At 56.9% G+C, this 26,297-nt stretch overlaps 1 protein-coding gene across 1 annotated transcript; it reads left to right on the forward strand.

The window, feature by feature from the left end:
• The first annotated feature begins 895 nt into the window (after positions 1 to 895).
• GRB7 (growth factor receptor bound protein 7) lies at positions 896 to 22,862 on the forward strand. Its single transcript, XM_073325621.2, has 17 exons — positions 896 to 963; positions 2,783 to 2,827; positions 3,782 to 4,037; positions 5,711 to 5,909; positions 6,879 to 7,020; positions 13,502 to 13,658; positions 14,073 to 14,194; positions 14,729 to 14,806; positions 15,869 to 16,006; positions 16,960 to 17,070; positions 17,649 to 17,747; positions 18,067 to 18,147; positions 19,506 to 19,622; positions 20,253 to 20,313; positions 21,235 to 21,322; positions 22,139 to 22,232; positions 22,633 to 22,862. The coding sequence occupies exons 4-17, from the start codon at positions 5,719 to 5,721 to the stop codon at positions 22,777 to 22,779; spliced, it is 1,626 nt and encodes a 541-aa protein (XP_073181722.1). The 5' UTR covers positions 896 to 963; positions 2,783 to 2,827; positions 3,782 to 4,037; positions 5,711 to 5,718; the 3' UTR covers positions 22,780 to 22,862.
• Positions 22,863 to 26,297: the final 3,435 nt, after the last annotated feature.

Raw genomic sequence — 26,297 nt, forward strand, 5'->3', positions numbered from 1 at the left:
TCATCCAGCTTTAGTCATCATCTGAGGCAAGTTACTGGACCAGCTGGGCCTGGCTGTGGCAGACCAGGTGTGACGCAGGGCTCTGATCCTGTGCAGCAGGGAATGGGGGGATAGCAGACTGAATGGCACCAGTGGGCTAATCCAGCCCTCCAGATTAGGGGGATGATGCTGGGCCAGATGGACCACTGGTCTATTCTGGACTGATACTCCCTTTGATTTCTCTCATTCACCCCTTAGTCCTAGGCCCCGCAAAGCAATATGGCCTTGTGTAGCAGAGCTCTCCTTTCCTTGACAAAGGCTCAGGACCACACAGCGCCCTCGTTACGACCTGGTGTCTGAACATCCCGGCCAGCTGGATGTCCCAGATACCAAGGGGGTGAGCTGTAGCAGGGAGAGGCCAGCAGTTCATCATGCTGGGGAGGTCCAGGTGTAGAACTGGTTTAGCCAGAAGCAGGAAGGTGTATGGGCTGCGGGGTAGGAGGAAGTGATGATCAGCTCCATTAGGCTGTGGGAAGCAGTGTCCTGGCTGCACTTCCTTTACCGCTCATGTGCTATGCGAAGATCTCCAAGCACACTCAGGCTGGTACCTTGCTGGTGGTTCCAGGGGGGATTCACTCCTGTGCAGAGGGGTCTAAGCGCCACTTAAATATTGGAGGCAAAACCCATTGCTCTTCCTTGGGGAGGTTTTATGATAAATTAATTTAAAACCATAGAATTTGTTGCCTACTAAAGGATCCCAAGTTTAGCAGATTGATTGTGATTGGGAATCATGTCCTCTTTTTCCCAAATGCAGCCACCTCTGGAGTAGAAGGTCACAGCTGTTTGTAACAGTTCACAGCGACACTATATAAGAGGTGCAGTCAGGACGTGAAGGAGAATTTTGCACCCAGTTGAATCTCTGGGGTGGAATGTAGGTCAGCAGAATGCAGTTACCCTAGATTGGAATTTTGCCAGGATACCAAGGTAAACACCTGGATTCCAGTACAAGGTACAAGAGGATTTAATCACCACAAGGGCCTCAGATTTGCATCACATCCATGTGACGGGGACAGTGGGGAAAATGTTCACAAACGCCTGAATGATTTAGGATTGAAGGCCCCTGGACTTTCAGTGCCGAAGGCCATGCCTTCCTCGCTTACCGGAGAGTCACCCCGTGCCTGCGTGCAAAGAGTGCCATTTTCCAGATAGCCGGCACGCTTTATCCTGCAGGGTCAGCACAGTCTCCCATCCAAGCACAAACCCAGTGTAATGCTGTTCTGGTTCAAGACGAGTCAAAGGCCTGGGATCTGCCACCCACTGCCCATTACCCCCCGACCTCTCCCCCATGCAGCAGCCCCCCACCCCATGCCAGGGGGCTGCAGTGGGAGAAAATGCCCGGCATGGTTGGGTGGGTTGTGGTCCCACGCCCAGTGTCTCGGTGGTGCCTGGTAGTGCCCGTTGCACAATCCGCCTGGCGATCACTGCTTTGTTTTGCAGTTTGTCTGGGGTGGGTGGTTGTTTTCAAGCCGGGATAGAAAAGGCAGGAAGCCGTGAGGGTGAATCACAGCTCAGGGCCCGCCTTAAAGGAACCCTGCCCCTTTCCCCTCGGGCCAGGGTGGCTTGAGTCAGAGCAGAGCGGGGGAGGGAAGGAAACAGCAAGAAGTTGCCAAGCTGAGGATCCAGGTGCCCCTGTCCCCTGGCCAGATTTGATGTTCCCTCCTCCTTCCGGCCCAGACCCCCGGCTGGATGGGCAACATTGCTGTGGCTGGAGATGTTGGTGTGGGGAGGGGCTCCGACTGGCTGGCGGGGAGCCTAACATTGCAGGGGGTGCCGGCGTGGCAGGGGAAGGGTCCCTCCCCCGACATGCCCATGGAGCTGCAGACGCCTCCAGTTTAATACTCCAGTGATTTTAACGATGTTCTCCCAGGCCCATAAAACCTGTTTGTTTCCTGACACTGGGGGGAAGGGGGGGCGCTGTATCTCCCCCAAACTGCGGCCGCGGCAGCCAGAATGAATTGGGCTTGTTGGGCCTTCCCTTCCTTGCCCCCGGCAACGGGGTGCTAGGACAGCTAGCTTGTAGACAGCATCCCCCCAAAGCAGAGCTAGAAGGGTTAAATCGGGGACCAGGGGCCGGCTTATGTGTGTCCACCCCCCTGCCTTTGGAGTCCCCTACTAATCTCCACTGGGCTGGCACAGCCCTGGCATCAGCAGGCCGAGCTTCCCTCTCGCCACGAGACACCCGCCCTGCCAGCCACAGGCCTCAGCCTGCCCTGGAGAGACAAAGGGGCTGACTGTGGTCGTGCAGGCCCCCAGACTCATAGCAGGCCTGGGTTGCTGCGTGACAGCATCCGGCTACCACTCACCGGAGCGGGGGATCCAAACGGGTGACAGGCTCTGTGGCCCACAGACAGCCCCCTGGAGCCATCCAGTCCCCATGCAGAGCTAGAGGGGAAGTCTGGTCTGGCAGGCAGGACGCTAGTTGAGCAGTGGGGTCAATTCTCAGCTCTGTTACAGACTCCCGGGACAGGTTGCTTGGCCACTCTGTTTCTCAGTACCCCACCTGTACCTTATGAAAGAACTGTTTCAGATTTGGCCCTGACTACTTTAAAGTTTAAGCCTGGCTAGCCAGAAGGCTGTCTGATCACTGTACACTGGGGATAAAGCCCTGCCCTGCGACACGGGGTGTGGTGATGAAAAGCCATTGGTAGTTGAAAACCCACCAGACTCCCAAGTCTCTCTCCCACCATCTCTCTGAGCGGGGCACACCTCCCTTGTCTTTATTGTCCTTGTCTTTATTCCCCAGCACCACGCTTCGGCTTCACCTTCCCTGGGAGCCAGGAGAGGTCACGTATGTAATTAGCAACAGAAGACGCCAGCAATCCTGTTTCCTCCAGATCGATCCCTCCAGCACGGGGCCCTGCAAATTATTTCAAGCATCCCCAGGGTGGTCAGCCGTGCTGAGACACCAGGGCGTGGGAGGGAGTCCTCTGTCGCTGGGGTCGCAGCCTGCAAATAGGGGGTCATAGAATCATAGAATATCAGGGCTGGAAGGGACCTCAGGAGGTCATCTAGTCCAACCCCCTGTTCAAAGCAGGGCCAATCCCCAATTTTTGGCCCAGGTCCCTAAATGGCCCCCTCAAGGATTGAACTCACAACCCTGGGTTTAGCAGGCCAATGCTTAAACCACTGAGCTATCCCTCCCGGGGTGTGATGGAAGGAAGAGGAGACGGCTGAGCTGATAGGAACAGCTGTGTCGTGGGAGCTTTGAACGGGTTGCGTCCTGCTCTCAGCTGGGTTGGCATGAATCCTGTGAAGTCAGGGGAGTAACAGGGATCAGAAGCTGGCCCCAGAGCCTACAGGACTGGCCTCATTATCCAACCCACCCAGTGTTTGTTTCACGCTCCGGCCGGCCTGTCTCAGTGGTCACCAGGCCTAGTGGCGAATCTGGCTGCTCCAGCTTGTCTGACTCCACCACAGCTTCCCCATCTCAACCCCGTGTCCCACGACAGCCCCCGGACCCAGATGGAGGGGGGCAGACGCAACATCACGGCAACACAGACAAATCCAGAAAGCTGCTTTTCTAACCTACCCGTGGCTCTTTGGAGCCCAGCCACCACGGTGATGGGCACCTTAGGAATTCCTAACTGAGAGTCTTCGGGCCAGCTGGAAGGGCCCGGCAGCCCAGGAGCGGCCAGTGGGGATCATCTGGACATCCCAGTCCAGGCTGCTAGCCTGTTAGACCAATGGCCCCTTCAGCGATCAGCTAGATGGAGCAGCTAACTGATTGCCTCTGTGTCTGTAGATCTGCCTGGACAGAGGCACCCGGTCCGGGACGGGTAGACTGGGCCATGCCCGCCCCAGTAGCAGCTATTCCACAGCAGAATGTGTGGGCAATGCCTGCCCTGACCTCCACGGCCAACACAAACCTCTGGGCAAGGTGGAAAGGGACCCAGTACAGAGGAAACACGAACGCTGCCTCCGACCCGGCTCTAGATCCCACCAGCCTCTAGCCAGGCCGCCTGCACGCAAGCACGTGGAGGAGGTCTGCAGTGAGAAGGGTGGGGCTGTGTTGAGTCACCTGCCCACACGCTGACTCATCCCTTTGTTGTGGATCAAGGGAAAACAATGGGCCACCGCAGACTTGGGAGCCAGTGCCCTGTGGAGGCCAGCTGCCGGATCGTGGCCAAAGGGGCCAGATGCCAGTGCCCCCTGCCTCTGATTCTGGCTTTGCAGTTCTTCCTTCTGGTGCCTGGCACGTTGGGCTGCCCCTGGGGTGTAGCCAGATGGGCTCTGGCTCGTGCCAGCAGTGTAGCTGCTCTTGCCGGAGAGCTGAGCATGGGGCAACCCGCAGCGTGAGTCAGTGATTGACACCCAGCATAGGCTGCCAGCCTGGGATATTGGCACCTGTAAAAGCCCGGTACAGCTGAGCTGGCCAGGCTGCCGGAGAGCGCAGGCACGGAGCAGGGGAGATGGAAGGGGACACTGGTCCGTTTCTGGAGGCGCCAGAGAGCATGATACCCGGCCTCAGCAAATGTTTCTTTAGGGCTAAACCAAATTTGGTGCTGATGGGCTGAGATGGCAGCGACTCCATGTGCAATGAGCTGAGTGACACATGCATGAGACTGGTGCACACTTAGTGAGAGTGCATGGAGTCCATGTGCAATTAGCCGACTGACTTGTGCAATAGGGATAACTGTGCCCAGAAGACCTGCCTGATTGCTTAAAATTCCTGGCCAAGGCGCCGGGGGCACCCAATGAGCCTGACGGGACAGCACCACAGGCGGGGCAAGGTTCCTGCACAAGCCAGCTTGCCTGTGTGGCTCAGCAGGGCCTCTTACCACTGGGCCTCTCCAGCCCTTGCCTGCTAGGGAACAGACCCAAACCCACTATCTTGGTTTGGGCCGGCGTCAGCTTTACCCGAGTCATCTGACCCAGTTGCAATAAGGGATGTGGCCCGAGGTTGTTGCTATAGCAGGGGAGGGGTTGCCCCGCTTCACGCGGCAGGGATGAGCTAACAGGAACCCAGCCCCAGCTCAGGGCACACTCCAGGGGCACGCGGCTGGCCCTCCAGGGGCAGGAAGGGTTCTGGCAGGTTTGGGTACTTCATGCTTTGCCTCGGATGGGGCTTTCTCTTTGTTAGGGCCAGAATCTGGTCTTAGCCACACTGGTGTAACGTAAGCTACAGCTTTCCGAGCCGATGAAGCGGCAGCTTGGCTCTTTGGGGTGCAGGCACCGTGGGGGTGGGGTGATCGCTGCGCTGCCCTGTGCCGCGCCCCGGTCACAGATGGTCACCTGGGGGTGGGAGGTCAGAGAGAGGGAATCCCCCCCCGTTTGGCTGGTGCCTGGGTGCTCCCTGCCAGCTGCCTTTCCCCGGGGTTTCTAGGTGCCCAACCTTCCTATGGGCGCTTAGGCCTCATTCCCCAGCTTGGCCCGTTCCTGAAGCAGGGCAGCGCTCTCTGCCCCAGGCTGGAGGAAGGGGGTGCGCCTCAGTGCAGCTCCCCGTGGCAGGAGATTCAGCGGCAGCGCGGGGTGTGGGTGAAGGTGCATCCAGCCTTCTTCTGTGCTGAGCAGGGGTGCCCCCTCCCCAAAAGGCCTCGGTGCCTCTAGCCCAGCAGGACACAGGCTGTGGCTGAGCCTGGCGCTCGGCATGGCGGGTGGGGAAGGTGCGGTGGTTTGAAGAAAGCCACAGAGGCACGAGTAACCATCCCAGTCTCCTCCCTTCTCTCTGCAGATAATGCCATGGACCTGGCAGCACTGCGGAACGACCTGCCCACCACCTTGGACAACCTGTACCAGGGCCACCTGGAGCAGGACCGAACCCGGAGCCTGTCCAATGGCCATGCCTTCCCCACCGGCGAGCGGGACAAGGCCGGGCTGCTGGCCGGCAGCGACGTGAAGCGCTCACAGCCGCTGGTCATCCAAGTCAACAGGTTAGGAGCAGGGCATTGTGGGGAACTCCGTCCTGCCCTCCACAACGGGGTCCCATGATTTTCCCAGCAGTGTGTCTGGCCAGCCCCAGGGGGCTGGGGGGAGAGTGAGTGTCTCTGTCCCCTTGTGGAGCTGTGATGCCCTCACCACCATTAGCCTCCAAGCCACATGGTCCTGGAAGGTCGATCATGTTAAAATACAAGACTGGGAGTCAGGACTCCTGGGTTCTATGCCCAGCACTGGAAGGAGCATGGTATCTAGTGGTTAGAGTCAGGTGGTGGTGGCTGAGAATCAGGACTCCTGGGTTCTATGCCCAGCACTAGGAGGACCATGGGGTCTAGTGGTTAGAGGGGTGGCTGAGAGTCAGGACTCCTGGGTTCTAGTCCCAACTCTGCCACTGACTGGCTGTGTGACCTTGGGTGAGTCTCTTCCCCGCTTCATACTTCAGTTTCCTCCTCTGCAAAATGGAGGCTTGTGCCACAAGCCTCCCCCATGGGGAGGGAGGGGAGCATCAGCTGGTGGAGGGATCCAGCAGGAGGAGACAGGGGTGCAGCCTGCAAGGAGGGAGGCTCCTTCTTCGCCTTTGAGCCTGGATGAACAGCACTAGGGAGAGCCAAGGGGTTTAGAGTTAATTATTAACTCGCCCGCCCACCTCTGGATCTCAGCGCTGGGCCCACTCTCCGGCTGAGGGAGTGCACGGCGCGTCCCTTTAAGAGCAGAGTGAAATCACCAGGCCTGCGGCTGCTGCTGACTGGGGCGGAGGTAGTTTTTGTTGGCACAGCCGTCAGTCTCTGGGGAGGGGCTGCAAGGGTCCGGGCGCCCGACTACCTTCAGGCTCTGGATACTTTGGGCCCGATCCTCCACGCTTTGTGCTGTTGTTTGCATCGGAACGTTGTATGGCTCCTGTGATCTCAGTGTGGTTCACATGCCAGGCCCCTGCGCCCTCACCCCAAACCTCTCCTTTCTGGCAGGAAGTTGAAGGAGGAAGAGCCGCGAGCCTCGTCGCTCCCGTCCATCCCCAACCCCTTCCCCGAGCTCTGCAGCCCCTCCAAGTCACCCATCCTCAGCAGCCCCTCGGCAGGGCAAGGCCCGCAGTGGGAAAGCGGCCCCCACGTAAGTGCACCGGCTCAGGGGCTGGGAGGGCAGGGCAGCTCCTGGACGGGTTTGCGGCGTTAGCCACAGTGGTGGTTGGACGCACAGGGAATCAATGGGCCTGCGTGCCAGGACACCTGGGTTCTCTCCCTGGTTCTGGCACGCGGTGGAGTCTAGTGGTTGGGGCAGTGGGGTTGGGCGTCAGGACTCCTGGGTCCTGTTCCCAGCTCTGCCGCTGACCTGCTTTTTGACCCTGGGTGGGTCATCCCCCTGTGCTGGTGCCCCATCGAACTCCTGAGCTGAGTCTGGCTGGGGTGTGCAGGGCAGCTGGGCATGACGGGGCTTGATGAGGCAGGCGGTTGGTTTCCATAGGGATGGTCGGCATGGATCCCGGTGTGTTTCGGCGACCCAGGCCCCCACAAGCTTGTAATTATAGGTGGGACAGTTTCCAGGCACCCTTGGAAACTTTCCAGCACTTCCCACCTGACACCTCCCCAGGCAATCACCTGCCTCTGAGCCGGGCCCAGCACAGCCGCTTAACCCGTGGTGTGCCGAACACTGCACCCTGAAAACACCAGGTGCCCCAGCACGGTGTGGCCCGCCCAGTGCACCCGCCCCCGCTGGAGACCCGGATCAGTGCCCCCTTGTGCAGAGACTTTGGTGGGCTGGTACTGGGGGCGGGGGAAGGGGCTGTAGTAGTTAGCCATCGGGGCCCCACTGTGCTGGGTGCTGTATAAACCATCCCTGCCCCAAAGACCTCCCAGTCAAGCCAGATGGATGAGACGGGTTGGAGCAGGCCCAGGAGAGCCAGGGAACAGCTGGGAAATGCAGCTGAGTCTCTGCAGGAGCAGGTGAGCTGAACCACAAGGGAGGGAAGTGGCTGCTCTTTCTAGGCTCAGTTCCCTTTCCCTGACAAATCTGATTGGCTTTGCTCTCTGGTCCCCGGAACTTGTTTTTCTCAAGATCTGGACCAATCGTGGTCACTGAAGATTTCACGGCACCTTTCGCGAGAAGCCAGGTTTTTAACTCCTGGCTTTCTGGCCAAATCCCAATTTGGAAAGCTCCATTCCCCCTTGCTAAACTCCCCCTACAGTTCAGTACCTTTCTTCACTCCCTGCCCTAAAGTATTAGGCAGTGTTGCTGAGGCCTTGCTCAAAGTGCTGACATGTTCCACCCCAGAGGTGGCTGCATTTCAGCAGGTTGGGATGGTGGACTCTATTTCTTCCACGTGAGCAAAGTGCTTTGGGATCCTCTTGGACGAGAAGCCCTCTAGACATGTCAGTCTCTGTACATGTGTCGGTCTTTGGCTGTTCCTTCAGGTTCAGAGGGACAACTGGACATAGCCCAGGGACTCTGTGGGTTTTGACGCTGGCAGTTACCCTGGGTTGGGTGGGGAGAGTGGAATTATGTGTCTGGAAGAATCTCTGGACGTCTCTAGGAGGTCTGTGTGTCCCGACGTGCTCAGATCTTGGAGCCAATTTACTGACTCGCCAGCAAGGAATAAGATTACGATTAAGGGCTTTGGAGAATAATAACTATAAAGGTTCCCTTGCCTTTCATCTGGAGCATGGGTGCTGCTGGGTGAGCGAGAGGGGGCACTGGGGTGCTCTAATCCCTGGGGGACTTGATCAGTCAGGAGGAGCAGCGGTGGGGTCAGGGTGGGGTGAGGAGCAGACAGCCAGGGGGAGGGGATCACATAGCCATGGACTGGTCACTTTCTCACAGGATTACCCTGGTGCCGGCCCCGGCCCTTCCCATTGCCCCCAGGGGTGTTGTCTGCGTGCTCCATCGTACATTTCCATTGCACTTTAGGATCCCTCCTCTAGGGGCATCTCACCTGCCCGGAGTGCAGGTAGCAGGTGTCAGGGTGGTTCTGGGGAGCCCTTGGGTAGGGGACAGCTCAGCCCCCTCCCATGGAACGTCAACGAGCCTTAAATCAACCCAGGGCTGCCGCAAGACCCGAATCTCCCCTGGGACGGTGATGGGGTTGGGGTTTGGACCTCGGGTGCAGCCCTTCGCCCCCAGGGCTGGGTTAGCTGAGCGGGCCGAGGGTGGGAGCTGGTGTCCCTCCCCCACACACTGGGAGGTGCTGCTGAGAGGCCAGCGCAGCCATCCCGACAGACTGTGGGGGCCACGAGCCAGGGGCTCCTCAGCCTGTGGGACGGAGAGCTGGCTGTGGCAGCAGCATGAGGCCTAACACGCTCGTGACAGTCTCCTCCCACCATCAGCAGCTCAGAGGCCTCAGTACAGCCCCAGCCGGGCAGCGCCCTTCCCCCAAGCTGAGGGCCTACCACACAGGGGCCGTGCTGGCCTGACTGTAAATCAATCCCCTTTTGGCAGCACACCCCCCATATTTCATGCGCCCCCCCACAGCTCCAATGACCCTGGGAGACCTGTCAGGGCCATTCCCAGGAAGCCCACGTCACTGTTACCATTGCGACCCTATGCCAAGGACAGGCTGCCCCCAGGCTGTGAGCTCGGGGGGCAGATGGTTCCCAAGGCCTCTCCGGCAGAGGGGACAAGCAAGCGGGACCCCTGTTCCCTGGGGTCAGCAGCATCGGAGTAGACAGAGCCCAAGAAGCCAACGCCTTTGGCTTTGATTTGGCCTGGCTGCTGGCTGAGGAAATTCAGCACTTCCCGGAGGGAAGCGGATGAGCCATCACCGAAGGGAAGAGCAGGGAGGTGGGCATGGGATGTTCATGGGTTTTCGACACCTTGCTTCTCTCCGGGCTACAGAGGTCCAGTGGTGCCGGGTGGATAATGCCCATGGCAGGCCAAGCAGGGGCCGTCTGGGGGCTCAGAGCAAGGGGTCCATGGCACACATAGCCAAAACATGTCCCAGAGGCAGCAGGGATCAGCACCTGGACTGGTTTCCTGCCAGGCAATGGCCCCTGGATAGAGATAAAAGGAGCCAAGCAGCGGGTGCCACGTGGGGCCAGCCCAGGAACTGCTTTATTGCAGCCCTAACGACCGTCTGCCCCCTCCGTGTGCAGACGCTCAGGGCATGGCTGGTGTCTGCAAAGAGCAGCTCAGGTGGTTGGTAGAGAGCAGCCAACCACAGAAAGAGCCTCCCCGCACCCGCCCCTAGCTGGTAGAACCTGAAGGAAGGCACTGAAGGAAATCTGAACCCTCCCTGCAAAGGTCACGAACTTCATGGCACGTGGGAGGGGGGAGCCTGTGGCTTCAAGACAGTGGCTGGCAGCCTCCCAAGCCACCCCAGGGCCTGGGCTGCCCCCTGCTCCTCCCCGCTAGGGCCTGCCTGGGAGTTAAGTAGCCTGCGTGCCGTTCCCTTAGCTGCTTTGTGACCTGTGCCTCAGTTTCCCCTCCCACCCTTCCTTAGTTCTATTGCAGTGGTGCCGAGGGGCCCCAGTCACAGACCAAGGTCCAATGGTGCTAGGCGCAGTACAAACGCAGAACAAAGAGACGGTCCCTGCCCCGAAGAGTTTACAGTGTCACAAGCCCTTTGGGGAGCGCCTGTCTCTCCCACAGGCTGGGCAAGGGGCGCCTCTCGCTGTGTATCTGTGCAGTGCCTGGCACCATGGGGCCTCGTCACAGCTGGGGCACAGAGAACAGGCACAGTGGGCCGGCTCTGCAAAGGGCATTGTTAGACGCGCTGTGCCAATTCAGCAGGTGCTTATCCCCCTCTGGTGGGTTAAACGGGGACTAGCAGGGAGGATTCGGGTCTCAGCCTAGCCCAAGGCGCTGCTGCACTTCGATGTCGTTGTAAATTCCTTGTGGGCAGGGTCCAGCCATGATGCTGCTTCCTGCCAGGATCCCCTGGCAGTGGATGGTCTAACAGGGATGGGAATGGGAGGCTGGACATCCAGGTTCAACTGCTGGCTCTCTCCCAGGCTTGCTTGCAGGACCTTGGCCACCTCACTTTGCCTCCATTTCCTTGCTCAGAGCGATGCTCCAGCTCCCTCCAGAGAGGCTGTTTGGGTTCAGTGCTGGGGGACCCCGCCACCCTCCTGGCAGACAGCCCTGTGAAAGGGCTGTAAGGTTAGAAACTCAATGAGCTGGTTATGTTCGCAAAAGCTCCCCCCTCCCCGGCCCCTAGCTGACTCACTACACACCTCAATTTGCAACCAAGTACTGTAATGAGCATGGACCACTGAGCCAGGAATAGAACCCAGGAGTCCTGAACCACTAATACCTGCTCTAGCCCCTAGATAATGCTCCCTCTTAGAGATGTGAATAGACCCCCGGAGTCCTGAACCCCTAATACCTGCTCTAGCCCCTAGATAATGCTCCCTTTTAGAGATGTGAATAGACCCCCGGAGTCCTGAACCCCTAATACCTGCTCTAGCCCCTAGATAATGCTCCCTTTTAGAGATGTGAATAGACCCCCAGAGTCCTGAACCCCTGCTTGCATCACCAGACGATAGTCCCTCCTAGATTTGGGAATAGGACCCAGGAGTCCTGATGCATGCTCTAGCCCCTAGCCCACTCTGCTCCAGTATCTTTGCACTGTTTATTTTCTCTTTGTTGCTGGAGAGATTTGGGGCCCAATCCTGCACCTTGGGATTCCTGCCTTTGACTGTGACGGGAACAGGACCAGCCAGCCCACCCCCAAACTCTGCTGGCAGCTGACACTTGTCTATTGACAGGCCTACTTCCAGCTAGTGCTAAGCAGCTGGTCATGGGGTTCCTCTCCCCACAGTGCAAGGGTGCAGCGTTGGACCCCTAGGGAATGCTACTCATTGGCCTTTCCTTCCCCATCCGTATCCCGCCCCAAGCTCCAAACCCCCAGCAATCTTTCCCCTCCAGAGGCCCGGCAGGGAACCTCACACCCTCTGTATTCTTGGGAGCAGACCCAGCCTGTTACTCATTAGCCAGCAGTGCCCATTCCTTTGGGGGAGGGAAGGGGTCAGCATAGTCATGCCCTGGGGATATCGCTACAGGGCGGAGCCTGAGCCGCATCCACTGCCCTGGTGTCACCAAGCCACACGCTGGGGGATGCAGAAGGTCTCTGCCTGGCCATTTCCCCAGCTGCCCATCAGGCCCCCGCAACGGGGAGCCTGTAACACCAGAAGGATTGTGGGGTGCAACATGGAGCAAGGGGTGTTCAGCCCATGCCAAGGGGCAGTGGTGACATAGCTATCCACTTCCCCCCCAACTTAAGCCAGGACCCTCCTGGGCTATGGGCAGCAGCTGTTTCAGATGAGACACATCACGGACTCCCCTCTGGGGCGGGGCCAGTAGAAGCTGGGCTGGGCCAGTCGGAGTCAGGCTTTCTTGCACTTCTACCATCTCTTCCCCAATCTGACCTCTCCCCACAGCCAGAAGCCTGATCCCTGGACTCGCCCCTGTCTCGTTCTGCTGCTTCTGAATTTGGTTCTGGAGCCGAGGGGCGGGCCAGCTGGCCTGCTGCCCAGCCCCAGCTGCATAGAGCCAGAGATCTCCCTCTGTGGCACAAAAGGAGGCTAAGGCTACCCGGTCGCTGGGCAACCCACAGCCCTGGAACCACTTTCCCAGGCGCTGGGAGCAGAGGGACGCCGAAGCTACCCGCTCGCTTACTGAGGCAGCCTGAGAGCCAGGGGGCGATCACAGCCAGAGGGGGAGTTGCTGGGGGCTTCATAGATGAGTTGACGCCAGTGAACAGCAAGAGGGATTTGGGCTCCCAGGGGGTCAATCCTCCCTGTGCCAAAGAGTCAGTGCCTGAGAACTGCTCCATGACCCGGCCTCACGGGAGGGAGACAGAGAGAGCTGGTTTTGGGGAGCGCTGGCTTGGAGTGGGGGGAGGACCCACACCCGGCAGGGACCAATCCTGGGACCTTTTGCTGCAAAAGCACAGCCCGTTAGCACTTGAACTAAAGAAGCACCTCAGTTAGTTGGCTGCAGTAGAAGGTTCTTATCCTCTGCAGGGAGCAGTTACAGCTGCTCAGCCAGCTTGGCCTGGAGCAGTGCATTCCACCCTGAAACCGACGCTGCGATAGTAAATCTCCTGCTTAGGTCTTACTCCGATCTCTTAGCTATTAGAGATCAAGATGAGACCCACCATGGGGGGTGGCAGCTTTCCCCACTGCTACTGGAGGGTTCTTACACCTTCCTCAAAATCATCTGGTGCTGGGCCCTGTCAGGACCTTGGGCTAGATGGATTCTGGGGCTGATTCTGGCTGGCAGTTCCTGTGTGATCCCACAGTGCTGAGCAGGATGCAAACGCCCTGAAACCGACCGAGGGCGTCTTGGGGGGACAATTGCTCTGGCCAGGAGGGGAGCAGGTGCGGAGACAGGGCTTGTTTGCTATCACCCTGCTACCCTGCACACATCACTGCCTCCCCTTGGGAGGGTGATAAACCTCAGCCCAGTTTGGGTTTGCCCTTGGGGCTGGCTGTCAGGCTCTCCACGCCCCATCCTGACCTCCACTGCAGGGACATTGACCCAGCCACTGGTGCATTCAGAACTGAGACATGAGGAGGGGAGGGAACCCAGGGAGTGTCCAGAGTGAGGGGGTAGGGCTGTGGGAGAGGGAAGTTAACCTGGCCTGGCCTCTGCCCCACAGGTGGTAAAGGTCTTCAGCGAAGATGGCACCTGCCGCTCGCTGGAGGTCATGGCAGGCGCCACGGCCCACCACGTCTGCGAGATGCTGGTGCAAAAGACTCATGCCCTCCATGACGACAGCTGGTCCCTGGTGGAGCTCCATCAGCACTTGGCCCTAGGTGAGGAGGCATGTACACCCCCGGGGAACCTTGCACGGCCAGCTTTCTGCACATGGCCACCAGTGCACGTATGCAACTAGGAGCTTGCGGGGAGACGTGCACAGCTGGTTCTGTGCACGTGTGTCCACTAATGCCCAAATGCAAACACGACCTTGCGGGAGCTCACGCTGCCAGGTCTGTGCATGCAACTGCAGGCTTGGGTGAGATCAGGCAAGGGACTATGAATCCCCACAGCACAAGCTCCTACCACTTGTGCTAAGAGAGCAACTTGCTTAGCTGGGGTGGTGGCAAGCTGCTGTAGTCGCTGAGGCTGGCAACTAGAAGGAGACAGGCTGACTCAAGCTAAGCCAGTGTGCTGTGGTGCATGATGGTTGGCAGGGCTCTTCCTTGACCCTGTGGCTTTCTCCTCCACAGAGCGGTGCCTGGAAGACCATGAGTCAGTGGTGGAGGTCCAGGCCACCTGGCCCATTGGGGGAGACAGCAGATTTGTCTTCCGGAAGAACTTTGCCAAGTATGAGCTGTTTAAAAGCTCACCGGTAAGTGCCTGCCGACCTTGCTGCTGGGCGACCCAGCCCGGCATGACCCGGAGGGCCACCCACTGGCCTTTCATGTCTTGGACTCCAGTGGGCGAGATCCAGGCAGCATCCTGGGCACAGAACAGCCCTGCCTGGATAGAAGCCAATCCCAGACACACATTGACCTGACCAGAGGGGACCTGGTGGTACTCAGGGGAAGAATCCCCGAAGCTGCTGGAAGATCTGGTTGCCTTCCCTTCTCCTGAACCCCCAGGGTCCCGGAGCTGCCCAGCTGGGAATGAGCTTTGAATATGCTAAAACAGCTGGACTAAGCATCTACCCTTTACTGCCAGGAAATTAATTCCAGCACCGCCCTGCATTAAATGGACAGCTGCCCAGTGCACCAGGAGGTCACAAGCCCACTGGTCCTGATCCCAGGGGAGCCAGTCTGCCCCCCAGCCAGATGCTGGGGGCTGCTATGGTGCAGCGCCCGTCTGCTGCATTTGTGCTTGCCCCAGAGTCCCCGCTAACAATCTTCTCTCTCTCTGATCCCAGCAGTCCCTGTTCCCTGAGGTGATGGTCTCCAGCTGCTTGGATGCCAACAAGGGCATGACCCACTCGGAGCTCATCCAGGTATGCACTGCCAGACTGCCCTCCTGGCACTCATCGCCGGTGGCCAGTTCTGACTCTAGCCCACATGGTTTGAAGCAGGAAAGTGACCCTGGGAATTGTCCATAGGCACCGCCCACAAGTAGCTTCGCCTTATAAACAGGCATAGCACAAGTTTGTGGTGGGGTGGGGAGAAAGCGAATGCACCTGGGATAAACCCGCCGTGCAGCCTGTTAGTCAGAGAGCTTAATGCTTGAGCTGGATGCCTGATAGCCTCAAGTTATGGGGCCAGTTCAGTATCAGCTCTTAACATAAGAACAGCCGGACTGGGTCCATCAAGCCCAGTATCCTGTCTTCCAACAGTGGCCAATGCCAGGTGCGCCAAAAGGAATGAATAGAACAGGTAATCATCCAGTGATCCATGCCCTGTCACCCAATCCCAACTTCTGGCAAACAGAGGCTAGGGACACCATCCCTGCCCATCCTGGCGAATAGCCATTGATGGACCTATCCTCCATGAATCTATCTAGCTCCCTTTTGAACCCCATTATAGTATTGGCCTTCACAACACCCTCTGGCAAGGAGTTCCAGAGGTTGGCAGTGTGTAGCGTGAAAATATGCTTTCTTGTGTTTGTTTTAAACCTGCTACCTATTAATTTCATTTGGTGGCCCCTTGTTCTTGTATTATGAGAAGGAGTAAATAACACTTCCTTATTTCCTTTCTCTATACCACTCATGATTTTATAGACCTCTATCGTATCTCCCCTTAGTCACCTCTTTTCCAAGCTGAAAAGTCCCAGTCTTATTAATCTCTCCTCATACGGGAGCTGTTCCATACCCCTAATCATTTTTGTTGCCCTTTTCTGAATGTTTTCGAATTCCAACAGATCTTTTTTGAGATGGGGCGACCACATCTGCACGCAGTATTCAAGATGTGGGCGTACCATGGATTTATATAGAGGCAATACGATATTTTCCGTCTTATTATCTATCCCTGTCTTGATGATTCCCAACATTCTGTTCGCAATTCCCAACAATTCCCAACTCTTCCTTCCCATGCTCTCCCCGACCCCTCCTGTCCTGCAGAACTTCCTCAATTCTGGCAGCTGCCCAGAGATCCAGGGCTTCCTGCACCTGAAGGAGGTGGGGCGCAAGGTCTGGAAGAGGTTTTACTTCTCCCTCCGGCGCTCAGGGCTTTACTACTCCACAAAGGGCACATCTAAGGTGAGGCTCAGCAACAGGTCTAGAGGGGGCACCGCAGGAGGGGTGGGGCTGAAGACATCTTATGGCCGTGGGCTTCCTATAGAAGTGGCTAGTTCTTAGTTACTTTGGGTGGAGCGATCCGAATTATGCCCTCTATGAGTCACAAATGAGGCTTGAACCCTGGATAGTTAGCTTAAAGCACGGGATGTACATCTCTTGGACTAAAGGCATAGCTCCCTTAGCTGGTAGCAGCAGTAGGCTCTTATCCCAGTATGAATCGCTGAGTACCCTATCGATGCTACACATATGTCACCCATGTGCACGCTGTGTAGGGCTCTCTCCCCCTCTAGTGGTGGCTGGGCCACACTCGCATATTGATGAGCCTGCTGCAGCCCTTGCTAAGGGAGCAGGAGCTTTTAGTTCAGGTACCGCAGGCCCCTCTAATTCCATCCAAAGGTTCCTGGTTAAGTTCCCCTGCTGATAACCTGCCCAGCAGACTGACGGTACATAAATAACAGCATCCAGAATGAACACGCACTGAGGCTATTAAAGCAGAAGTGATTTTTAAAACCCTTCCTTGACCTTTGATGCCATTTAAATCTGCCCTTCCTTCCCTCGAGCCAGTTATTATCAGTGTTTATTATGGGTATTCCAGTAGCACGCAACAGCCCTGGTCTGCCGGGGGGCCCCGTTTTGCTAGGTGATGTACAAATGCATGGGGAGACCCAAAGAGCTTAGAGACCGATCAGTTTCCCTACCTCTGGCCAGTCGGTTTCCCTTCCTGGTGTTCGTGCTCTAAGGCCACGGTGGCTCCTGGGTTTGAGTCCCCTGTGCCCCATGCTTGGGTCGCGGCGGTGTCTGGAGTCTGGTCTCTCTGGCCCTTCAGGGTGCTGGACGGGAAGTGTCCTGGTCCCCCTGCCCCAGGACTGCCTCCCCTAAAACAGCACATGCTCTTCCTTCCTCTCCTCCCCCAGGACCCACGGCACCTACAGTATTTCGCTGACCTCAACGAGTCCAATGTCTACTTCATCGCCCAAGGGGGAAAACTCTACAGCACGCCCACCGAGTTCAGCTTCTGTATCAAGGTGAGGGAGGCCAGGTGTTTTGAGGGGGTATGGCTGCCACCTGGCACCCTAGAGGCCACAGCGGTAAGTGAAGCAATCCCTGCACAAACAGGGCCAAATCCATCCCTGCTGTAAACCCAGCAGAAGTTAGGATGGTTACACCAGGGGCCCAGGTGCGCAAAGTCCTTCCAGGCGCCTCTTGAGGTGGAAGGGACTGGAGACACACCAGCAGCAACCATTAAGGCCGGGTGGTTAGCGCAAAGGAGGGCTGGGCGCCAGGACTCCTGGGTTGGCTTGCCAGATGTCAGATTGGAGTGTAGAGCAGAGGGGCCTGGGATATCGGGCTTTGTTCCCAGCAATCAGAGAAGATTGGGGTCTAGTGGTTGGGGGCGCGGGACTGGGACTCAGGACTCCTGGGTTCTTTTCCCAGCTCTCCCAGAGACTTCTTGGGGCTAGTCCGTGCCTCGCTCTCCCCTCCCGCTAAAACAGGGCTCACAGCTTGGGGGGCTCGGTTCGCGCTCAGGGAGCTCGGTGCCGTGGCCTCCCGGCCGGCGCTGAAGACAGCCCCCTGCGGTTACCGTTGTCGCTCTGTTCTGCAGCCCTACAAGGTGCGCAGCGGCATGAAGGGCCTCAAGCTGTTCTGCAGCGAGGACGAGCAGAGCCGCACCTGCTGGATGGCCGCCTTCCGCCTCTTTAAGGTAAGAGCCTCCAGCCGGCCCCTGCACCTTGCTGCCAGCCCACTGGCATGCTAGAGCGGACAGCGACACCTGCTGGCGGAAGCGGGGACTGCACTTCGGTTCTGTTTCCTGTGGGAGCTCAGCACCACTTGGGCTGGTGAGGTTAGTGCTGCTACTTAGCACCCCCCCTCTCCCCCCCGCGTTGCGATGGGGGGCTAATTGGCCGGTGGGGGTGCTGCTTGCCTTGCAGCTCATGCCGTTCGCCCGGGGTGAGGCAGTGCCCTGCCGCTGGGCTTGGCTCTGGTGCTGCTGATGCTAACAAGGGCTGTTTCCTTCCCAGTATGGCGTGCAGCTCTACAGGAACTACCAGCAGTCCCAGTCCAGACGCAGCCACCAGTCCTGGATCAGCACCACGCCCCTGGTAAGCGCCTCGCCTGAGCCACCCTGAGGAGCTCCCTTTGCAGCGTTCCCCGCTTTCCCCTGGCCGGCTCAGCGGATTCCAAATTGCAGTGCACGGTGGTGGCCCCATTCCCACATTCTCCCTACAGCCGTCCTCACTGACGTGCTCACAGAACAGGTAGAGCCCAGGTGGGAAAGGATCTGGACAGGCGGCAGCTGTTCACTGCCCTTGTTGTTCCAGGCCGATGTTTTCCTGTGTCGACACCGCCGGATCTCCTGTTAGCACAGCAGAAGATGATGTTTCTTCCCCCTGCAACTAGGGGTGTGGTGAATGCCTTCAGCCTAGAGAGCTGATTGAAAAATGGGGATTTTTCCTTGGCAGTGCATCCTGGGAGGCCCTGGCCAGAGTGCATCCTGGGAGATGTAGTCCAGCTGGGGAGCCTGGCCCATAGAGAAGAATGGCAACATGGGCCAACTGAACTACAGCTCCCATGAGGCACCGTAGCAGCCTTTCCAAATCAAACTTTTTGGGCTTGGGGGTGTTTGTTTTTCAGAAATTTCACATTTTGTGAAAAATGTGTTTCATCAAAATCCCAATTTCCAATCAGAAAAACAGTTTCAATGGGAAATTTTCAACTAGCCCTTCCCCGGGCTCCCCCACCCCTCCCAGGGCGCAGGAGCTGCCCAGCAAGGCATGGTGCTGTTGTTCAAACAGAACTAAAGGCGAGATGGCCTCAGACAGCACCCTCTAGAGGAGTAGCCTGTCAGCACTGGGTGCCGAAGGGAGGACAAGGAGACTGGTGTCTGGATCTGACCAGATGCAACCCTTTTGGGGGTTACATATCAGGTTCTGTCTGCACTGCTCACCAAACAGCATCTCTGTGAGGGCAACCTCTCTGGAGGGCACCTATCGGACCCAGTCACTGGAGAGCGTCAGTTCAAAGTGACGTTCCCCACATGACCTATGCAGATGATGGGGCAGTTAGTTGAAGCAGGGGCTGGGTGGTACCTAATGATGTAGCTGGCCACGAAATGTTTCCTTTAAAATACCCAGGGATCCATGGGCCGTGGTGGGATTTTATGATGCCCATAATGGAGCTTTGATTTTTGAGTCCATTTTGTGCTGCGGAGAGGTGCCCAATGAAGAGCCCTGTTTATGCCCTGAACTGCTACAGCTCAACACTTACAGGCCCCCAGGTCCCTTGCTGAAAGGACTCAGTGCTGACATAATGGGACCCCTCTCAAAGCTGCTTACAGGGCCCTGAACTGTAGAACTGTAGAACTGTAGATCTCTGTCCCACGGCTCCCGTCTTCCAGGACAGGGTCCCCCTTCCCCACCCCCGTGGCTGTTCTCGCCTCAGCTGTTATTTCATCCCACAGAGGAGCATGTCTGACAACACCTTGGTGGCCATGGATTTCTCGGGGTGCACAGGCCGTGTGATTGAGAACCCCAACGAGGCGCTGACGGTGGCCCTGGAAGAGGCTCAGTCGTGGAGGGTGAGTTCATGCTTCCAGGCGGAGCTAGAAGTCAGAGGCCGGGCAGGGAAGCGGGCTGAGGCTGGAGGCGGTGTTGGGGCCGTGCATCTTCATCAAGCTGTCCAAACAGCTTCCAGCTGGTGGCTTATCTGCACAGAGAGCTGCACCGGGTTAGCTTAAACAATTAAACTGTGATATGGGCTGGTGGATGCCGTGTTGTTGTAGACGTGCTGATCCCAGGATAGGAGAAAGACAAGGTGGGTGAGCTGATATCTTATTGGACCAACTTCTGTTGGCGAAAGAGACAAGCTTCCAAGCTCCACAGAGCTCTTCCTCCGGTCCGGGAAAGGTGAGATCATCTCAGCCCAGCTCCATCGGCGTCCAGTGGGATGCTCTGGTGAGGGTGTGGAGACACAGTGCCCTTGCACCAGATTGCAATGAGGCTACGGTAGCCCTCAGATTGCAGCCTCCCCCCGGCTGCAGCCTGCGCTCTCGCCCTCTCTAGGTCTGTCCTATCCTTGCTCCCAGGTCATTCCCAGCATTCACCGTGGCGCTCGTTTCTGGTTTGATTTTCCATGAAAGTAGCATTGTGCTAAGGCCTAATAACAACACCCCATAGTAATGCCCTGCTCCTTGCTTTCCGTGCCACAGAAGAAGACAAGTCACCGCTACAGCCTGCCGATTCCTTGCCAGGGCTCGCCGCTCAGCACAGGTGAGTGAAGACCCCTCTACCCCCTTCGGTTGGCTGAGGGTCACCCAGGGAGACGTCCTTCCCAAAAGGATTCTGGGCTTGATCAAAGGGGAGCCAGAACCAGACGCTGTAGGGATACAATGAGCCCAATTGCTCTGAAGCTCATGTCAGTGCCAAGTGGGTGTGAAACACTAGCAGATCAGGGTGGTTGTGTCTTACACACACCTTGCACTGGTGCAGACGGAGACACGAAGTGGAGGGGAACTTGTTCCAAAAGTGAATTTTGAGATTAAAAAAAACAAAAAGATTTTATAGAACCTAAAACGCCACCCTGGATATTCTTCTAACTTTGGTTATAAGGGAATTTTGGGGACTGAATTGAAACTTTCCCCAGTATCTGATCTACATGGTGGATAAGGGCCTACTACTGCTGCCAGCCAAAGAATGGTCTTGTAGCTAAGATGCTCAGTGGAGACTCATGTTCAATTCCTGGCTCTGCCACAGACTCCCTGAGTGACCTTGGACAAGTCATTTGATTTCTCCGTACCTCAGTTTCCCCTCCTACCCTTTGTCTGTCTTGTCTATTTAGCCCGGGAGCCCTTTGGGGCAAGGGCTGTCTCTCACTCTCTGTCTATGCAGCACCCAGCACAATGGGGCCCTGATCTCATTTGGGGTCAGTGCTACTTTAATTTATTATTTGTGTTAACATAGCACTTAGGAGGTCCAGTCACAGACCAGGACCCCATGGTGCTAGGCACTGTACAGAGGCAGAACAAAGAGATAGTCCCTGCCCCAAAGAGTTTGCCTTTTTTTCTCTTTCTTGCTCTCTCCAATACCCCTTCAGTTTTGCAAACCCACCACGGTATACAAATTTTCTCTGTGAAAGGGTTTGTAAGAGAGTCAGATCAAAAAAGCTTTTTTTCCTCCATTTTCTTTTCTCAGCCATCCATCGAACACAGCCATGGTTTCATGGGCGAATCTCAAGGGAAGACACACAGCGATTGATAATCCAGCAGGGATTAGTTGATGGGTACGGAAAGGCTTTGAACACTGATTACATGGCTTCTATTAACTCGAAGTAGGCATTAACTCAAGGGACTCCCTGCTGCAGGATGTCAGTGAGGCCAAATGCTTAGCAAGGTTCCAAAGACACTTGGACAGCAATTTAATCCCCAGTCTCACAATATTTTCCTTAAAGTTTCCTTAAAGCGCCAGCTTCTGGAGACTTGTGATGACATGAGAATCTGAGCATTTTTTTTTAAAGTGAGTTTCTAGCCCTTGTGGTTGCAGAGAAAATGTGACCCCTGCTACAGGCTCAAAACCAAGAAGGCAAATAAGAAACCCCCAATTTTTAAAAAAATCGTTATTTTTAAGATAAATCTCATACTTTTTGGGGCCTGACTTGCTTTTTGAATAATTGAGGTTGTCAGTACTGCTTTTGTGGATAAGATGAGCACCAGCAGCGACGCTAGAGAGGATAAAGTAAGAAAAGCTTTCAATCTTCATGCTTCAGGGCACCCATCAGTTCTGGGGTCAGGAGGGAATGTCCCTCCCTGGTACAGGGCTGTGCAATTAGGCAAGATTTTATGCCTCAGAGTTATCCAGCACAGGCCACTGTCTGGGACAAGTTCATTGCCAGCTCTCACTGCAAAGGGTTACAGCACCCCTTGGTCGTGGCACGGGTTCGGCTGCTTTCAACAGCATTCCACGTGAGGCTGTGTTGATTTCAGCTGAGCTGACTGAGCAGCTCAGATGCTGCTCTGGGCTCCCCCTGGTGGATAGCAGAAGTTGGGTGGGCAGCGACAGCATATTGGTAACAGCCCCCTCTCTTGCTTTGATTTTTTAGGGTGTTTTTGGTGCGGGAAAGCCAGCGGAACCCCAAGGGCTACGTCCTGTCCTTGTGCCACCTACAGAAAGTCAAGCACTATCTCATCCTGCCAGTAAGTGCCCCTCCCCAGCCCCAGCTGCCACAGACTTTGCCTTCCCAGCAATATGGGTGAGGGTGCTTTACGAACTCGCTCAAGGAGCAAACCCATGGGGAGGAGAGTCACATATAGGAATGGTGTAAAAAGAGCTCCCAGCAGGGAAATGGGGCAGGAGCACTGGCTGTGGGGGGAGCTCCCAGCCTCTCCCTGTGTGAGTCCCTGAAGAGGACAACACTATCAGACAACACTAACCTTGGGAACGCTCCCACTCCCTCCAGTGTCGCCTCCTGGCAGGAGAGGTCACTGAAACAATAGCTTAATAAGTCTGTAGGGGAGCTGGCTGTTCCCGGCCTGCCCTGTCCAAGCATGGGCCAGGAGAGCTGAGCACACACCCTCCCACCCCATTTCTCTGCAGAGCGAGGAAGAGGGGCAGCTTTACTTCACCATGGATGACGGCCAGACGCGCTTTGCCGATCTCATCCAGCTGGTGGAGTTTCACCAAATCAACCGGGGCATCCTGCCCTGCAAGCTCAGACATTACTGCACCCGCGTCGCCTTGTGACAGACCTCCCGGTGGGCAGCAGGGCCCTGCGAGGGGCCACAGCCAACGCGCAGCAAGCGGGACTAGGATCAGCACAAAACTTCCGCCCCTCGCCCCACTTCGGCCGGGCAGTGGCGGCCGCAGGGGCCAGACTTGGCTCGTGCTCCGCCCTCTGCTGGGGTGTCAGTCACCACTCAGCCCCGTCAAGTGAGCACCGGCCAGGTGAGAGGCCGGAATGGCACCCCCAGCGCCCAAGGAGCCCGAAGGACCGAAATTCATCGTTTCAAAGGGAGACCTCGCCCCTGTGCTTCCACCATCTCACGGCCTTGGCTCTCTGCTGCCCCTCCCCCTGTGCCCCCGCTCCCGTCTCTCTCTGCCCCATATCCTTCCACTGTCATCTCTCTCTGTCCCTTCCTGTATCCTTCCACTCCCATCTCTTTCTGCCTCATATCCCTCTGTCCCGTAGCTCTCCATGCCTGTATTCCCCTTCCCACCCGTATCCCTGCGCCCCCAGCTCTGCCCCAATATGCTCTATCTGTTTGATCCTAGAGTCTCTCCTCCCTCCTCACCAGCTACTCAGTGTTAACGGTCGTATTCTGTGTGCCTTTGGGAAGCCAAGCCGGGAGCTTGGGGATGGTCCCGTTTGGTATGTCCCAGCACTCCTCCTGCACAGAGCCCTGGATGCTGTGTCTGCGCCCTCCTCCCTGGGCCCCTGCAGCCTCTTGGCTGGGTTCGGAGCTCCTCGTCCTTTGGGAAGATCTACCCACTCGTGCACTTTCTCCCCTAGGTTCCGACCTCTCTGGCCAGTGACCGCTGGGAGCTGAGGCAAGGGGGTGGTTACGTTGCCTTTCTCTTCAGGTTTCCACTTCTTTCCGTCAGATCAGTGCCAGAGTGGCTCCTTCTAACCTAGAGCACTGGCCTCCCTGCGGGTCGGAGTCCAGACCCTTCTGTGCGCGGGCTGAGGCTCACCTTTCTGCTCCCCATAGCAGCAACCTGCCTGAGGGCAGCCACCGTTCCCCGGCCACGGAGAACTGTATGTCAGTGGCAGCGGACCCTGATAGGTAGTGCAGATCCCATGCACTTGCCCCCTGTGTGGGAGTGGCCATGTCTCCCTTTCTGAGCTGGCGGGTGAAGCCAACAGGCCTGGCCACAGCAAGAAACAGCGCCCAGCTGTTTCTGTACTGGCTGGGATTAGCGATGGGTTATCGGGCCGCATGGAGAGGCCCGGAGCTCTCAATATTGATAGTAGATAACGTTCCACCGACAGGGTTGGCCTTGCTCCCAATCCTCCGGGAGGAAGTCCCTCCTTGGGAACAAGGCAGAAGCTAGCGTCAGCTAGGTTTGGGGCTGGCCAGGAGCCAGGGTGACTCATACAGAGATTCCTCTGCCATTTGCCCAGGGCCATGGGAATCAAGGTGCAGCTGGGTCCATTCAGGCTGACCAGAGGTGAGGAAAACCTGGAGGTGCAGGGAGTCCAGGGTCACGCTTCGAGCTGGGCCTTGTTCAGATGCTGGGGGTTGGGGGACTGGCCCCAAGCCCTGCTCTGGACATGGCAGGGGGGAGAAAAGGGGGTTTGGTGGCAGGTGTCAAGGGCGAGAGCAGACAAGTGGAACAGCCACAGTAAGGAAAGAGCTGGGCTTTTCCCTGTCCCTTCCTGTCAGCCCAAAGAGGCTTCCGCTCTCTGGAATGTAGGCTGCCAGGACCCGGTGATGGGGCCGTGCCCAGGTCTGGAAAGACCGGCGGGGCGAAGGGGGGAGGAGTATGTTTCCATCTCCAACGGCCTAGACGCCGACTGTCCTTCCAAACCCATCTCTGTGCGCTCCACTGTGCTGCACGCACTGAACTCAACACACCAGAGACCCCCAAAGCCAGGACTGCCTGGGGTGCTACTAACCCCCATAGCATCAAAGAACCCGAAGTGGGAGACAGATCTGACCCACTTGGTGCAGAGCTCTGTCCTCTTCAGTGGCGGCTGGGCCACATACAAAGCCTGCTGTCGGCAAGGCTAACAGAGGTGGGGATTTCAGCTGACGTAGTAGCGACAGGCATTAAGATCCCCAGGTTCACCTCCTGCTGCAGCTAACCCAGCCAGGGGTGTGGTGTCGCCGTGTTAGAAGGATCCTGGGTTTTGCTAAGAGGACGGATCTGTCTCTATTGTACATACCTGAGAGGCCAGTCGAACTGTGATGTGTTTTATACAAGTGGTAATAAATGTTATTTTTTCATATCCTTGCTTTTATTTTGTACAAAAAAGAGAAAAATAACTCAAATTAGCACCAAGCCCTGTAAGAAGACAGATTTATCTCTATTTATATCTACTCCAAAATCTTTTCACTACAAATAAATCTTGTCTATTTCATACCTGGCTGCTCTCCTTTCCTTATGGCGGTATGGTGGGGAGATGGGTCGGGGGAGTTTGGGATCCAGCCACCTTCCCGCATTGGCTCTGACTTCTGATCCGCATGCAGCGTCAAACTCCGTGGGAAATTCCACGTAGGCCCCAGCCGGGGAAGGGTTATGCTGAAGTCGGATCGAGGGAAAGGGGCCTGGAGGTTTGATCAGGAGCCAGGACTCCTGGGTTCTATGCTTGGCTCTTGGGATGACCTTGGGCAAAGTCACCCCCAGGTAGGGCTGGAACTTGAGACCTGGGTTAAATTCCCAGACTCCTTGTGACCCTGGGCAAATCACCTCATCTCTCCGGGCCCCTGTTCCCCAGTCTGTCCCATGGGGACGATGCTTTTCCTACCTCGCAGAGCAGGAGTTGCGAGGCTAAATCCATTAGTATCTGAGAGGGGCTCAGGTATGTTCAGCCCTCACTGTGCCCATTCGTTGACATGCTCACTAAACGACTCCCAGCCAGCAGAAGGGCAGCTGTTCCCATGGGGCCAACACAGCCCTGGTCTGCAGCCCAATCTGCAGCCCTGAGAAGCCTAGGGTTCCAAATCAGGAATCAGCTCCCTGCAGCGTTTCAGGCTGGTTCGTGGCAATGCAAAACCAAGGGGGTTTGCAATGGCCTGAAAAAGACTCTTTGCACCAGCTTGGCAAGGCTCAGCCAAGAACCTTCCAGGTGTTTTAGCCAGCAGAGCAGAAATCCACCCGCCCGTCCCGCCAAAGCACCCTGCTCCCACCTCACACAGTGCTGCCACTGTGCTAACTACCTGCCCTGCCTCTGACCCAGCCCGTGACCTTCCTGCACAGTGCTCGCTTGGACAAGGGCCCCAATGCAAGGCATGCTCGGTAAGAGGGTTTGCCTGCTGCCGTAGTTCCCGTGGCGCTTTTTGTGCATCACATGTGGTGGTAGCCAGACGAGATTAGCCAGGAATCATCGTGCAAATCCATCCTGAGATTAACAAGGCCCAGAAGATTAAGGTCTTGGGCGCTGGCCAGTTAGGAGCCAGGCCATCCTTTATTAGGGCTGGAAGGAAGGTCGGAGCGGGATGTGAAGACAGAGCTGGGAGCTGCCAAGACCCCTTGGGAACTTCCAGCCTGAGAGCAACACTCTGAGTGCTCCTGCGTCAGGAGGATTTTCAGGGACCCCT

The sequence above is a fragment of the Lepidochelys kempii genome, chromosome 27 (assembly GCF_965140285.1).
Source record: "Lepidochelys kempii isolate rLepKem1 chromosome 27, rLepKem1.hap1, whole genome shotgun sequence".
Taxonomy (NCBI): Eukaryota; Metazoa; Chordata; order Testudines; family Cheloniidae; genus Lepidochelys; species Lepidochelys kempii.